Source organism: Perna viridis, chromosome 6, assembly GCF_037379345.1.
Source record: "Perna viridis isolate PV_CMFRI_1.1 ecotype Kerala chromosome 6, ASM3737934v1, whole genome shotgun sequence".
In the NCBI taxonomy this organism is placed as follows: domain Eukaryota; kingdom Metazoa; phylum Mollusca; class Bivalvia; order Mytilida; family Mytilidae; genus Perna; species Perna viridis.
The window spans coordinates 2,271,489-2,288,181 of NC_142450.1; the positions used below are offsets into that span (position 1 = coordinate 2,271,489).

Consider the following 16,693-nt stretch of genomic DNA (forward strand, 5'->3'; position numbering starts at 1 on the left):
AATTATTCCTTGTTTTCAATTTATTGTACAGGTACATTTGCAAGAAAGAAAAGCATTACAGATATTTAACAACAAAAACAAAATTTTCTTGAAACTGCAAAAATTCTAATTTCAGGTTCAATTTGCTATAGATCCAAAATGCTGACATTGCAATAATGTATGCAAAGTTTGGGCAAATGCAAGATATTCACAAGTACTATATATATACATAGAGAACTGCGCTAAAGTTACTTTACACAATCATAATTATTCCCATACCACTTTTCACAGTGTTTAAAATCCCATTAACAAAAATCGTCAAAAAATTTAAAAAAAACAAAATGGAAATACCCTTCATTTAATACATCATTAAAATCTTTTAAAGTCTTTTTGAGTTCAATTTCCTTACTCAATAGAAATAGAGGGGCACAAAAACTTTAACACCACTCTGTGTCCCTTTTAAATCTGTTAAAGTGTCCTAATGAATTCTTTATCAGTAGGGTCACCCATGCAATCTCCACATGTACAATATATACATGTATATGAACTATAAACATAATAAATAACTTCCTTTCTCTTTAAGGCGCCATTTACCAGTATACTTTGGTACACTACTGTCAACCAAAATTTTAATTTCTCCACTCTTCACAGTCACTCATGTCCTCCACAGTGCCTCCACCAAAGTAAAAACTTAGATAAAATTGCTCCATTTAATTACTTTTCAATATTTTTTTCTGACTAAGAAATGTTATCAAACTGCTACAAAATATACCTTGGTATAAAGACTTCAAATAATTTTTGAAATGCCGACTCCACTGTGGATAGTGGAAACAAAGTGACTCCACTCATAATATCTCCACTGTGGAGAGTGGAGAAATTTAAATTTGTGTTAACCATGTTTACAGTAGTGTTGGTGTACAGATGTATCGATAGAAAAAAGAAAGGTAATCTATCAAATTCTCCAATAAAAAACAATAGATACTTAGTGACCATCACAAGGTCTTCAACAAGTGTCAACACAGTCCACCATTTAGTAGGTAGATCTTGGGTAAGGGACATAACTCTGGAAATCAGTGATATCTTTGTATCATATTCAATTTCACCAAAGCATATCCAGCTTTCATTTGAAACAGAATTAAATCAGTCCAAGTTACTTTGATGCTTACACGAGATTGACGTAAAATGATGAATACAAACGTTCCAATGATTTGTAAGAGTTGTGTCCCTTACCCAAGGTCTTTAAATAAGCTCTGAAAGACCTCAACAACAAAAGTATTAACAGAATGATGACAATTCTACAAAGCAACCTGAGGATCTGTGGTACTTTAGCACATTACAAACTATTTTGCTCTTGTCCTAAGCCCCTCTATTTTCATATCCTAGCTAGAACACTGGATGGACCATGGTACATACATGTAGCCAAATTTGCAACATATGATTATCATAGTGTGCTTGATTCATATGATATTTATATGGTAATCATACTATTTTTATATGGAAATGTTTACTTGAAAACAAATGATAATTATCACATAATTAACATGTGTAAAATGAAATATAATATATGATTATCAATATGACACTCATTCCATACATGTATGATTATCATGTGTAGTACTTCCTGCTGTGTATACTATATGTCTGTCAAAAGACAGATGTATCATAAATATGACTTGAACAATTAAACAGCTTATCATTTTAATTTAACGAAATGACTAATACTTGTAATTTTACACTGAATAAACTGAATTCAATGCCACCAGAATGTAAAGTGGCATGATAATTATTTCTTCAAATGTATCAATCTAAAATTTAGTCACAAACTTGTGCATAAAAACTGCAGATCTGATGACTACTTCAACAGATGTTCTAATTCTGTGTAAATAACAAATGGTCCTATGACAAATACAATTAATGCAAAAAAATTGAAATCTAAGTCGTTTGAGTAAACATCTTTATTAAAATATTTTAATACAAAGCTTGTTTTCGAATTCAATAGTAGCAAAATTCTTTCTCAAGGAGTTACATTCTATCAGTAAAAACATCCGCTGGATAAAGAGTTTAACTAATTTGAAATTTTCCGCCTTGATTAAAATCTACATAAAGTTTTGTCAAAATGATGAAAAAACAAATCTGTTTACCTCTAGGTGAAACAGCATCCGTTTATCTATTGAACCTAACACCGATACGTTACGATGAGTGCTAATTTTCACTCCAGGAACCTATCAACATTAACATATTACCCCCAAAGAAGGTGTTCAAAATTGACCTTGCCATGGCTTTTAAGGACATCAAAGAAAAAATTTAATTGTCAGAAAAAATATTTTGAATGGGGCTAGCCTGGTTGGATAACGATGGGGTTGAGTTTGAGGGTGTAATACGAGAACCCTGGTTAATTAAGAGCTTGTGTCTGTAACTATATCAGGTGATTTCAATAAGGGCAGGTGTGAAAATCACTCTTGACTCGGAACAAGCAAAACGTAAGTGATAGGTAGAAATGAATTAAATTAAACGTAAAAAAGTAGCATTTTGTTGTCACTAATAACAAGTCTAAAACATCAATTTGAAAGGACGGGACACATTTTAACAATATTCAGTGTCTAATTTTACACAAAAAAGACATATTTTACAGTGTTGAGTATACAAAAGACTAGTCATCGACAAGATGGGTTGGAACTCATCCTAATATGGTAATAGGATGCGGGTCTCTTCCATTGAAATTTGGTGCAAAAAGGGATTTATAATGTAAAGTAAGATGCCAACATGTTTAGTAAATCATTTTTTCGTGTTTTCATCATGTTCAGTTTTTTACTTCAGATTGCTTGAAGCAGAATTCACTACTTTATAAAAATGATAGAGCAAAAAAAGAAATAAGAAAAAAAAAAAAAAAAAAAAAAAAAAAAAAAAAAATTACAAAACGCACACAAATCAATTATAAAATGCACTACAAAAAATTGCAAACTTTAATAACAAACACAAATTTGAAATAAACTTAGTAAGGTACCAATAATACACAATATATATACTCAGATATAGGTATCCAGATTAGGTAATAAAGAGGAAGGGAACCAAGGTTATAGCAGTAATCAAAAGAATGTAATCAAGGGACAAAGACCAGACATGGAAAACAGACATACACAACAAAGAACATAAAGTAACTAAAATCATACATACAAAGTAACAAAAGTAAATGAGCAACTCGGACTCCACTAAAAACTGGGAGCATGGACCAGGTGCACCGGTAGGGTAAACATCCTTATCTTTAACATACATGTAACACTCCAACAATGAAATGTACATTTTGCAGGTCAAAGGCTTAAGCAAAAACTTATGAAACAATTTTCACTAACAACAGCCCTCAGATCTCTGGAAGGCATGTCGACGTCATCCCACTGGAACACATTACAAAATATTCTGACTCCAAGCTCACTTCTCCAAGTCATCCAGTCATCACTCTATCCCCTTAAATACACCACACTTAGCACAGAAGGGGTGACTACAAAGTTTAAGGTCTTTGGTGTGACAAAGCCAAAGATCATACCCACAACCACTTGACTAATGGGGAGCACACATCATGACTAAAGGGGAGCACACACCCTGACTAAAGAGGAGCACACACCCTGACTAAAGAGGAGCACACACCCTGAGGGAAGCGAAGCACGCACCCTGACTAAAAGGAGGCATGCATCCAGAGGTAAACAGTGAAAACAAATAGAAACATTTCATCCTTGTTACTCTTCATCAGAATGTTGTCGGGGCATTTTGTGGCTTACTTTAAAGTGTGCTTACATTTGTTTAGGACTTTTTGATGATCTCCTAAAGTACATGTATTTACTATTTTGCATTTAAGTTACATGTATAGGCTTGTGAATTTATTACGTTTCACAATATTCTTTTTTTACTGGAATGATTTTAGTTTTGGTAGGTTTCACATTCATGCAGTGTAGGAAACTCTGAAGCCCTGAATACAATTTGTCAATATATTTACTATATGGCTATATAAATTGTTTCTTAAATTAGCCAGCCCTGCCAAAAATTAGCAAGTCTCGGGCTGGCGAGCAGGCTACTATTTCTAACTCTGATCCGTGTCAATTGTCAATAGAAAATTCTTCCAAGGAAAGTAAATTAATACATTAATCTCCTAGTAGGAAACAAAGAAATTGTTGTGGCCTAAAGAAGATATATGTACCATACATTCTTTGATTGAAAACTAGCCATAAAGGAATACTGAAGAAAAAATTAATAAAGTTTCTCCTTTGATGTGTTTTATAGATGATTCAATTGGTCTATGGAAATCATTTGGACATATACAGTCATAGTTATGCCCTTCAAACTTGACTGAAATTAGAGAAATCTGTTAAAAGGCTAGAAAACACCAGATTTTGTGCAGTTTTTCACTCTATTAACAATGACTACATGCATGTTCAAAATTATCATGATTCATACATGTATATCTCACATCTCATGTGAAAATATCTTGAGTGAACAAATGCGTGGCCACTTCCATTCCACTCAAAAACCATCTTGAAAATTGCACACATACTGGTATCAAAAGTTTTAGGTTTTTGTAAAAGTTTTAAAAATGCATACAGTTATTTCTGGAATAATGTCATAAATCTTGTCAAAAACAGTTTGTATTCAGTGTTGCAACCATTTTACTATACTACTACCTAGAAATAAGCTTTGATCAAATTTTAAAAAAATGCCCAAGTTATGAGGCCAAAATGGGTTCTTACTGAACTTTCTCCTTTAAGCTGTGTGAATATTTGATTGATTGTTGTTTTATATTGTACATGTAGTTCACTGTCCTAGGACAGTTATTCTAAAGCATCTTAAAAAGTTTGATTAATTGAATGGATAATGCTTTAAGCTTGTCAAGATATGCTATACCTGATTTTTAACATGTTAAATGTGCTAGTTCACAAAAGGTTAGTGCATTATTTGAATTTCACCCAGCTCATTCAGACATTATTTTTACTGTAAGTCAATCTGAGTCGACTGTCAATACTTTTATTTTCTATATTTAGTATATTCGGTATGGGAAGGAGCAGTGAATACTAATTTCAAGGCTTATGATATGACTTGGCAAGGGATCAAACTCAAGGGATTGTTTCTACAAGTATTTCATACATGTACTTATGTATGGGTACATGTATACTCATACAAGCTAAAATCTAAAATAAAATTTTCAAAGACTTGCCTTTTAATTTGAATACTAGCATTATACATAAAAAACAAACCTAGAAAAAAAAGAGTCAGCAAAATCCTTTATCTTTCCACATGCAGTTATGATTTCTACAGCCAAATTCTTTTTTGAAAAAAAAAATGTGAACAACAGAGACAACATTTTTGACATTTGTCTTAAAACATAAAATTCCCAATTGCAAAAAATAAAAGTTGTTGAAAACTGTCAAAACCATCCACAATCAATTAGACATTCAGTTTTATATTTCATAATCAATTCTATATCAGCTTGAAAACTGGTTCAGTCCAGATGGACATCCACTTCATACGCGTTAAGGACTGTCCCTAGGTATTACTTTGGCAGGGTTTAGCAGCTCGAGTACTGTCAGTTTGGCAGGATTTTGCTGGGTTAAGTACCAGATTTCAGACTACAATGAACTCAAGAACTTCTTCACTGACATTTCAGAAAAGGGTAAACATTGGTTAAAAAGAAGTTAAAAAGAAAAAAAAATATTGGAAGAAGTTGAGAGGTACATTTTGTATAATGAGATTTGAAAAAAAATATTTTCTTTATGTTGTTCCATGTGCTTGTGTTTTTTTTTCTTCATTAATTGATTTTTTCATTTATCAATAAAGATTAAAATGTCTTTTTTTTTTCTGTTCATTCATCAATAAAGAAAAATGTCATGTCTCAGCTGTAGGTGGAGCCTCTGGCTTTGCTACGGGTTGGACCCTTTCTGACTTAAATACGGGACTACCTTGACAGGCTTGATTGTCTTTCCCCTTTACTTAACTGGGCTTCTTACCGGGGTTGCTTCTTAAGAATCCTCATCCCTCCTTATGTGTACAGTATACTCTTGACCAAACTTCTTCCTAAAATGTGTGACCTTTTGGTCTTGGGGTCAGTTACTCAGGAACTTTTGAGTTTTCCTTGCTTGTCAAGGAAACTAATGCTCTTCAATTAAGGGGATTCAGACAAATGACTTGGACATTCCCTTTTAAATTGGCCTTCTTGCTTGCAGTAGAACCATTTACCACCTTTGGGATTAGAGGAGGGGCTTCTAGAAATCATGGACCTCTGTCACGAAATGTTGGTCATTAATGTGTCTCTGTGTCTTTATTTGAGTTTTTAGTTAATTTTTAAGAAATTTTGTTGTGAGGGCCTTTCAGAGCTTACTTAAAATTAGGTTTACACTTATTGAAGACCTTTTGGTGATCTCTGTAAATATTTACTATTTTAATAAAGGTTATATGATGGTGCATTGATGCATTTTGCTATTGTTCCCTAAATTTCTATCAATTGTACTGTAAGCCTTAGCTTTCAGTTCAGGTACATTTGTACTTCACTTATATGTATGTACATGTAGATGTACATGTATATAAAAAAATGAGGAGGGTTGTAGGGTCAGGGGGAATTCTGATTATTCACAGCTGATATTTTTCATCACAGTGGGCTTGTAGTCTCTTTGACATACACAAATTTTAATTTCTTCACCCTCCACAATCGAGATATTTTGAGTTTAGTCACAGTGTCTCCATTCTCCACAGTGGAGTCACCTTTAAAAAATTGTCTGTGATTAATTTCTCCTGTCTTTATGCAAATGTATATTTAATGGTTCTAGCAGTTTAATAACATTTCAGTAAAGGACAAAAAAAATATTGTAAACTATTGAAATTGAGCAATGTCATCCTGGTTTTTACTTTGGGGGAGTCACAACAGAGTCACAGTGGAGAACATGAGTGACTCCACTGTAAAGAGTGGAGAAATTAAAATTTTGATTGACAGTAGTGTACATGTATTCACCATATTTATTCTCATTATACATGTTTGTGTATGTACAAGCAGTGGACATTTTCCTAATACAATATAATTATAGAACACTGAAAGCCTGATTTCAGAATTATAAGTGCAGCTGAAATGACCAAGTACACATGTACAATTGCAATTCTATAATGGTTTTCAAGATATGAGAAAGATATTTATTCAAATGGACATACATGTAACTCTGAAAGAGGATGATGAAATCCAGCATATAGAACATGAAGATGTCTACATGTGATCTGCTTATTATTTATGATTTGGGTGCATTTAGTCCTTTTACATTAATACTTCTCTGCAATTTTATGATTTATGATGATTTATTTTTTTTTTCACAAAGTCAGTAAAATGATCAGCCACACAAAACAGCAAGTTCTGGTTGGCCACAAAGTTCGTACAATCTTGACATAACTATTTTAAAATTGTAAATCCTGATATTTGTTGACATGAAGAAAGATAATTCTAGAGAGACTTGTACATTTGTATGTCGATCAGCTTTTCCAAGCGTTTTGATGATAAAGCGCTTATGTGATGCACATGGTTGTTGACATAAACAAAAATGGTGGACAAATTTTGACGAAAATTTGATAAATTCAATTACATGAGGTTCATACAAGAGGAATTCTTGAAACCAGGAGATTGATGCCTCCTGTTCGGGAGACTATTTTTTTTTGCGGGTCAAAGGGTAAAATTAGGGGAGAGCCCACAAAAAACAGGAGGGCTAACACCTATGGCTTATAGTACTTGAAAAACTCTACATGTTGACAATGTAAGGTCAGAATATCATAATAATTTAATAATATCTTGTTTAAAAACGCCATTAAAAGATCTAAAAATGACCCCTATCATACAGCTTAATTACATGTAGGCCCCTTTTTTTTCAAGACCCCCTGTTTTACTGTCAAGGGGGCCTTTTACAATTATCTGGAATGAACACTGCCTGGACCTATAAGAAACTAATTATAAGACGACATAGAACTTAAATAAATGGCATCAATTTTGATAATATATGCACAATGTAAGGCATATTTATTATGAATTACTTATTTCAATTTCTATGTAAAGTATAAACAAATAATCTAATATATTACCGTCTTTGGTCGCTTTAATATCGCCTTTCCATCACAAATTGTACACGAAATAGGCATATCTGACGTAAATACACGTTGAAATCAGGGTTGAAATGTTGTGAAACTAAATGAGGACATTATAGGCAGGGGATGGAAATATATATCTTAGTTAATATCCATGGACAGTTCGTCCCTAACAAGATTTGTTCCCCGAAGTAAAAAAAGGTATTCGATAAGATTTATCTAGAATTTAAAATTAACTATAGGTGATTTCAAAACGTGGGTTTGAATTGTTTTAGAGTATTTACAGTTTAGTTTGGGCGATTAAAATACTTGTTTTGTTAAAAACATAAAAAATAATAATTATAAAATTAAATTTGAGCGGTTTGGAATTCCAAGATTCCAGGCATTTTTAACTACATGTACATGTATCGCATACAGTATAACCATAGTTGCTCTGGCATTTTTTTAACATGTTATATACATGATTCCTTTGAATTTTCAAGGAATTTTTGTTCACCCATGAATAATGAAGATAATTACTTAGACCTGTACTTTTTGTAGGCCCGGTGGCGGATCACAAGATTTTGAAAAGGTGGAGTCCGAGTTGCTCATTTACTTTTGTTACTTTGTACGTATTATTTGGGTTATTTTATGTTATTTGTTATGTAAGTCTATTTTCCATATCTGGTCTCTTTTCTTTGATATCCGCTGGAGTCTCGGTTCCCTTGATTACTCTTTGAATTCCGCTAGAGTCTTGGTTCCCTTGATTACTCTGATTTCCGCTAGAGTCTTGGTTTCCTTGGTAATATTTTGCTCATTTTTCCAGAATTTGAACGAAATCAATAAAATTTTAAAACAAAAGAGCGTTTTTTACCCCAGAATATCTGGTTTCGTCACCGAGGTATATGATAGAAATAAGTCCAAAATGTTCCTTTTTAGTATTAATTACACTCAGTATGTCCAATCGGTGATTTTAGGACCAATGGAAATAATTATGAAGGAATTATAAAGTGGATAATAAAACGTAATTATAATTGTAATTCAAAAAAAAAAAAAAAAAAAAAAAAAAAAAGGAAAGACATAAAAAATCATAAAGTTAAATACTATTTCAAATAATATTGTAGCCACTTGTTATTTTTATAGTAAAATAATGTATGAACATAACCATTTAACTTAATTCAAATAACCGGTTGTGTATAATTTAATGTTTTACAATCCTTTAATAAAATTATGTGTCAAAGTCGTGAAAATATATTTCTAATTTCCTTAGAAATATGTATGCAAGGAATTCTTTGATTACAAACAAACAATCGGCACTAATACATCTTGATAGAAAATTGAAGTACAATAACTTTCAATATGTATTCATCAGTTCCATCAAATAACTGGAAGGATAATCAAGGAAACCAAGGTAATAGCGGTAATCAAAGAGTAATCAAGGGAACCAAGGTTATAGCAATAATCAAAAGTATGTAATCCAGGGACAAAGTCCAGACATGGAAAACAGACATACACACCAAAGAACATAAAGTAACTAAAATCATACATACAAAATAACAAAAGCAAATGAGCAATGAGATTTCCGCTAAAACCTTGGTTCCCTTAATTACCCTTTTAAATATGACACCAGAATTTGCAAAATAAAACCAACCATCTGCGATTATTAATATAGATTGGTACTTTCAAAGTTTGAATTTGTTTTGAAAGTAAGATAAATCACGTTCCACGCATGGAAGGCAGTTGAGACAATATCATTAGAGAGCTACATATACGCTGAGGCCAACAAAATACGACAGCAAACCTGTACTTTGGGGACTAAGTCGGATACTCTTTGATATTTTACGCATATTGAAAATGGCAGATTTCTCAGGCACCGACCATTTTTTATCCTGGAGGTGGGGATTCGGCTGGGATTTGATGTCGGATAAGTTTTTTTTTTTCACGCAAATGCAAAACTTTTAAGAAGTGGCTATTTGACTGGACCCGGTTAAATAGTCGGTCTGTTATGGACTGGCGATTCAAAGGGGTTACAGAAAAAAACAAACAAACAAACAAACAAGCAAATATTATAATTAAAGTCACAAAGTTGTATCGTATTCATGTGAAGTATATGTACCAATATAATTGTGAGGATTATCTATGTATGTGTGAGAAAAATTTGGATAGTTGTGACTAGGTAGTTGTGAGAAGCATTTATTTGTTTTTGCGAAGTATCTAGATACCTGTGAGAAGCATCTAGATATTTTTGAGAAGTATTTAGAAACTTTTGAGAGGCATCTAGGAGCTCTTGTGATATCTAGATAGTTGCTTAAGTATCTTGATGTTTTTGTGAAATATTTTGATACTTTTTTATAAGTACTAGATAGTTGTGGGAAGCATCTATATGTTTTTGCGAAATACCTAGATACTTGTATGAAGTATTTAGATACTTTTGAGAGGCATCTAGATGCTTGTTAGAAGTATCCAGATACATGTAGTTGTACGAAGCATCTAGAGGCTTTTGAGAAGTATCTAGACACTCGTGAGGAGTTTTTGAGTCTAAAAATAGTTGTGCCAAGAATCCAGATATTTGTGAGAGATATCTAGATAGTTATGAGAAGTATTTAGATACTTGTTTAAAGTATCTAGATAGAAAATAATATCTAGATGAAAATAACGCTATTTTGGCCACTCATACACATCGCAAGTGAGTAAAATCCAGTAAGCGTCAAGTTCGGCTGGTTGTCAATTCGGTAAGACATGAAATCTCACCAAAGGTATTTTGTCTCATCCTAGAGACAGAAACATCAAATTAGTAAGATAATGACCATAAAATTTCTATTATGATAATATCAACATAGGCTGAACAGACACACCTCGGTATATAATAAGAAACTATCCTCGTAAAGTGGTGATAGGATGCCTAATTCCTAACATGGCGGCCAAAATTAATAGAGTAATCAAGGGAACCAAGGTTATAGCGGTAATCAAAGAGTAATCAAGAGAACCAAGGTTATAGCGGTAATCAGAGTAATCAAAAGAACCAAGGTTAAAGCGGTAATCAAAGAGTAATCAAGGGAACCAAGGTTATAGCGGCAATCAAAAGAATGTAATCTAGGGACAAAGACTGGACATGGACACACACAACAAAGAACATAAAGTAACTAAAATCATACATACAAAGATAAAAAAGCAAATGAGCAAGTCGGACTCCACTAAAAACTGGGAGCATGGACCAGGACACCGGACCAGGTGCAAAAACTGTTTTAGTGCAAATACTAAGGACACTGCTAAATGTCTAATTGGAAGGTGTTACGTATTGATGTGTATGACAGAAGATAGTTATTGCATAGAGTTTGCAAAGGGAGACGTATTAAAGTTGTTTCAACCCCGACCAGTTCAAACTTCTCAATAAGATTAAGTACTGGAGTTTGTAAGCATAAGGCAAAATTGAAAAGTAACGGATCATGCTAAGAAAAAAACACAGGAATTTGACAATGTTGACACCCAGTTTATGGTCTATTGAAGACAAACTTATATTTTGTTCGTCTAAGAAGTGCAAAATGAAGCAGAAATTATAAGGAGTTCAAATTTACAATATACATTTATGTAATGATAAGAGGAAAGAAAGTAGCCTCCCTTCGATGATGAAGTTGCAATTAATGTATTTCATATAATTTTTATATAGAATTTCTGACACTTAAACAAGAAAAGAATGTCATTTCTGCATTTCATATAACACATTGAAACAGATTTTCTAGAAGGACTTGTGTGTTTGTTTGTTTTTTCACTGTGATTCACCCACTGCATGATTCCTATAGATAATAGCATTTACGTTTCTTCACATGCTTATCGTTATTATTTGCCAAAAAGGTCATCAGCAAGGATTTAGTACCGATTAGGAACATCAAACGAAATATTCAAAGAATATTTATTATCAAACATAAGACATGGATCAAGCAATGATCATATTTCATTGTTATACTAATGCACCATATATTCCCAAATTTCGTATGTAACAATAAGAAAATTTACATATCTTGAAGTGCGAGGTATGAATTCTATGGACCAAAAATCTAAGATGGCTACAACTGCTGTGAAAAGAATGGCCACAATCAGATCGCATATTGTTGAGGAGCTATAAATCAATTCCTTGCAATTTTCCCTTTTGAAAAATATTTATTCTACTTGTATCAATAAAATTCAACGTTAAACACATTATTTTAATTTGGAAATAAATCTTTGGCGTGGTTAAACCATGAAACGGCAGGGTATGGAAACGACAATGTTTCTGTATCCTAATACGACCTGTCAAGGCGGCCAAATATGTCGCCGATGTTATAAAACAGCACGCATTTAACATCCTTTATTTCACATAAAACTATTTATTCCGTAATTCTATACCGGTTTTGCCATAGAACTAATCAACAGAAAATGACCCTTTATGTGGCAAATTTCAAAACTTTTGTGCATTGGTTTAATTTATAATCCGTATGAGAACTAATATTTTCTCATAAATTGAGTTTCTGAAGTGCATCACAATGCATTGGGGTCATTAGAACATTTGTCCTGTTCAGTAAAGGTCTCACTGGGCGACACAGTTTGTCTAGTTGGTCAGCTGAGAATAAAACCTTTTGCAATTTTCTTAAATCAATTAGCAATACATCTAGATTATTTTTCATGAGGTGATTAAAGTTCCCCTCCCTCTAACTGACCATCCGGATGTCCCCTGGAGTGTGATAGATTTATAGCTGAGCTCGTATCATTGCTCCCGCCATTTTTGCAGCACTTAAATAACTACTTTCTAAAGTATTCAGATCTGATTCCTTTAATGCGTAGTATACAAGAAATATTTTTTTTTATTGAAAGATAAAAGTTATAATAATAAATGTTTCTTAAGCACTTCAATTTCGAATATTGCAACAAAGATTTTAAAAAGCAGAAAAAGTGCACTTGGGATTTCTATCGTGTTTTGAGAGAGCGACTTGAGTTTAAATGGTGATAGCATTCATGCAAAAGACAATGCTTTTTTTACTTAAAATACAGAAAACATATACTTATAGCCATGCCGTGGAGTTGTAATATAACAATTGAGCTTTCCTGTAAAACTGACAAATTGCCAATACAATAAAGATTCAGAGATCAAGGAAGAAGAAATATGAATTTGCTTAGATATATACCAGTATAAACAAAGTCTTCAGCAGAAGAGGGTTGAAATACATATTAAAGTATACCTTTTATTCAATGCAATTTATTGACGCAAATATGATATCCAAAGCTACTCAGCAACTCGAGTGTGTTTCTATATAAGCAGAGTACCCTTTACCTACCGGTGCACATGGTCCATGCACCCAGTTTGTATTGTAGTCACTTATATTTTTTTTGTACCTGTGGTTTTGGTGCTCCTTGTTGTGTGAGTCTCTTTCCCTCTCTAGTTGAGTATATTGATTCCCGCACGAATCTTGGTTCCCATGATTACTCATTTGCTCATTTACTTTTGTTACTTTGTATGTATTATTTGGTTATTTTATGTTATTTGATGTGTGTGTCTATTTTCCATGTCTGGTTTTTTCCCTGGATTACATTCTTTTGATTCCTGCTCGAATCTTGGTTTCCATGATTACTCTTTTCTAGAATGCCCATTATGTAGAAAATGTAAAGTTATGAATTTACGATTACGTCATCTCTAGATCTGTCCACGGTTACTTTTTATTCAGTAATAATACGATGTTTTAATTATTTCGAAAAATGCGACTGACTTTATCGACAAAATCAAAACTAACGTTACGGATTTTTTTCATAAATAATGTTTATTTTTTTTTCACAAAATCTAAAAAAAAAGATACTAAAAATAAAATAAATAAAATAAAAATTAAAAATTAAAAACAAAGAAATATTGAAATTGCATTTTTGAAATCACAAGATCGGAAAATTTAGTGTACATAATAATTTCTAAATTTAAAGTAACAATATTCTTTCTTCATAGCAAATCATAAATTGAATGGACTGTTACTCATTTGCAAACTTTTGAAGTTATGATCCCTAGTTGACAAGGTAACCTGAGTAACGTAATGATAGGTATGTAGGACTTATTTTATAAGGAATAATCACAACCTTATCTGAGAGTGTTTAAAGTCAATATTTTGGAGAAAAAGGGATAAAAATGTTATTATACTTTACCGTTAACATACGTCATGATACACATACGTATTAAAAAAATATTCGAGCTTAGACATGATGGAAACTGTCAAAACAAGGTAGAGGAAAAACATATGCTAATACAACAATCTCCAATATATCCCTCAGTCCAACTAGCTTTGAACCACTGACTAAACCAATACGAAACTTTTACAAGTATCCATTATAGAATTAATTTCCCTTAAAAAAAATAAAAAAAGAATAATAACTAAGGTGTTAATTTACACTAAATATATGTATATAATATTTGATCTGAAGTGAAAGTAGATTTTGTATTCTTAAACTAACAAATAAACAAAAACAAAAACAGCAACAAAAACAACAACAAAAAATAACAAACAAACATAAAGTACCGCAAAAACTAACAAACAAACAAACAAACAGACCTTTCGTCATTCTCGGACATTACGCAAATCAAACGTAGTTTGAATATCGGATAATGTCGCGTAAAATTAATCACTTTTCCCCTGAGTTTTGCAAAATTCTTGCAGCTATTAGAGTGACTTCGGAGCTTCGGAACGTCAGACGCGGTTTGGAATTCTGTTCAACACTAGATAAAACAATGACTTTCGGACAGAATCATCTTTACATTGGCAGTCATTATAATATAGATATTATATATATATACATATATATAAAATAAATAAATAAATAAATAAATAAAATCGCACGAAATTATATATTCAACAATTTTAATTCTATATCAGTTAATTTGCTTTTAGTTTTGCATTTTGTAAATATGGTCAAAATTGCTTCTAAAATTTTTCTTCATACTCCAAAAGATGAAAAAAAAACGAATGCATGATCTTGATTTGGACAATTTTTATACTCATTGAATAAGTTTAAGATTAATATCAATGAACTAACCAGAACGAGATCTAGAAGTACAGCAAAAAATGGTACAACAGCACAGTGTTACAGAGGTGTTTAGATACTTATCAGGTTTTAATATTCCCGTTTTCTACTTTTTCAAAATCTTACTCAAAGGGATGTAACTGTCCAACCCGACACTTTGTTTTCTATCCCATTGGAGCACTGGACAGCAGTTGACTTCGAAATCAAATTTTCAACTTATTTGAGCTGCGGGAAGTACACTTACTTAAATGCTTATAAAAAATAATGTCAAACTATTTAGGTACTTACCGAAGCGAAATAGTTGGAGAATTCAAGAAACATGTTTTCCTAAGAGACCACCAATCAGGTTGTCGTGTGTTGGAAGGTTGTATCCCTAGAAAAAAAAACAGCTAAAATAGCTTGCATTCCGTAAATACGTAAATATGAAAAAGGACTATCAAAAGAAAAAAGAATGCAAAAAAACAAAAAAAGACAAAAAAAAAAACCAAAAAAAAACAAACAAAAAACAAACAAAAAACAAAAACCAAAAAACAAACAAACAAAAAAAAAAACAAAACAAAACGAAACGAAACAAACAAAAACAAACAAAAAACAACACCAAAGAAGGTAAATGTAACTGCAAGATGACTGATTAATATACGTTGGAAAAGGCTAATATTAATTATGAAAATATTGATTCCATATTATTTAAGCGTAAGCACGAAGACAATTTATTGCATGCTCGCTACGTTTCTAGTTTTATAATTTATCTTTATAGAATTAGATTTGAGCAATGTTTACGATAACTCCTTTTCTGATAAGTTCTTTTCATATAGTTTTACAATATGTTTTCCTTTGTAATAAGTTCACTTAATTTATTGTCCTACAATGACAGCAACATTTTCCGAACAAAACGGAACTTTGAATTCATTTGTATTTTAATATTTATCGTATCTATATTTATATTTCTTACACATTTTTAGCATTTCAATATTGCGATATTTCATGTGAAAAAAAAGCAGAATGAAATTCTACTAGAAATATTCCCACATAACAGCGAACTACATTCATCAATACCATGCAATTAAAACGTTATCTTTGTTCCATAGTGACACTTCGATTAAACGCATCGCATATAAATGCAAATATTTTCTTTATTTTTAAAATACTAAAAGACTAGTAATTATACTCTTTTTTTAAATAATTTAAAGATTCATGTATATTTACAGAAGTAAAGAAAAAATAAAGGAAAACCTAACATACATAAATTTAAATGATGAAACAACTCTATCATTCTATCTTGGTTTTATTTACAAAAGGATTTAAACAGCAAGAGATAAAAAAAACATGTATGATAAAGAGAAGACATAAATCAAAATAATTTACATTTCAATTAAAACGATGTTTTAACACCTCCTAAAACGTAACAATGAGGAAAGAAAAACCACACTACACGAATTTTTACATAATTTCAAGTGTTTAACAATTCTATAAAAATCATAGTTTTAATCACAAAACACCAATGGTTATAAATATGGTAAAATACAGAGCCATATTGTCAAAGTTTCTGGGCGCCTCCAGCTACTTCAGGAGACAAAAGACGACATCTTCTCCGCCCAGTCAACTG

At 31.9% G+C, this 16,693-nt stretch overlaps 1 protein-coding gene across 1 annotated transcript in view; it reads right to left on the bottom strand.

The window, feature by feature from the left end:
• Positions 1 to 8,213, bottom strand: part of LOC148613197 (cytoplasmic tRNA 2-thiolation protein 1-like) — a 30,130-nt gene extending 21,917 nt beyond the window's left edge. The window contains exon 1 of the mRNA XM_088586430.1: positions 8,074 to 8,213. Within this exon, the coding sequence (XP_088442556.1) occupies positions 8,074 to 8,130 (57 nt within the window). The 5' untranslated portion in view covers positions 8,131 to 8,213. The remainder of the gene's footprint in view (positions 1 to 8,073) is intronic.
• Between the last annotated feature and the right edge of the window lie 8,480 nt (positions 8,214 to 16,693).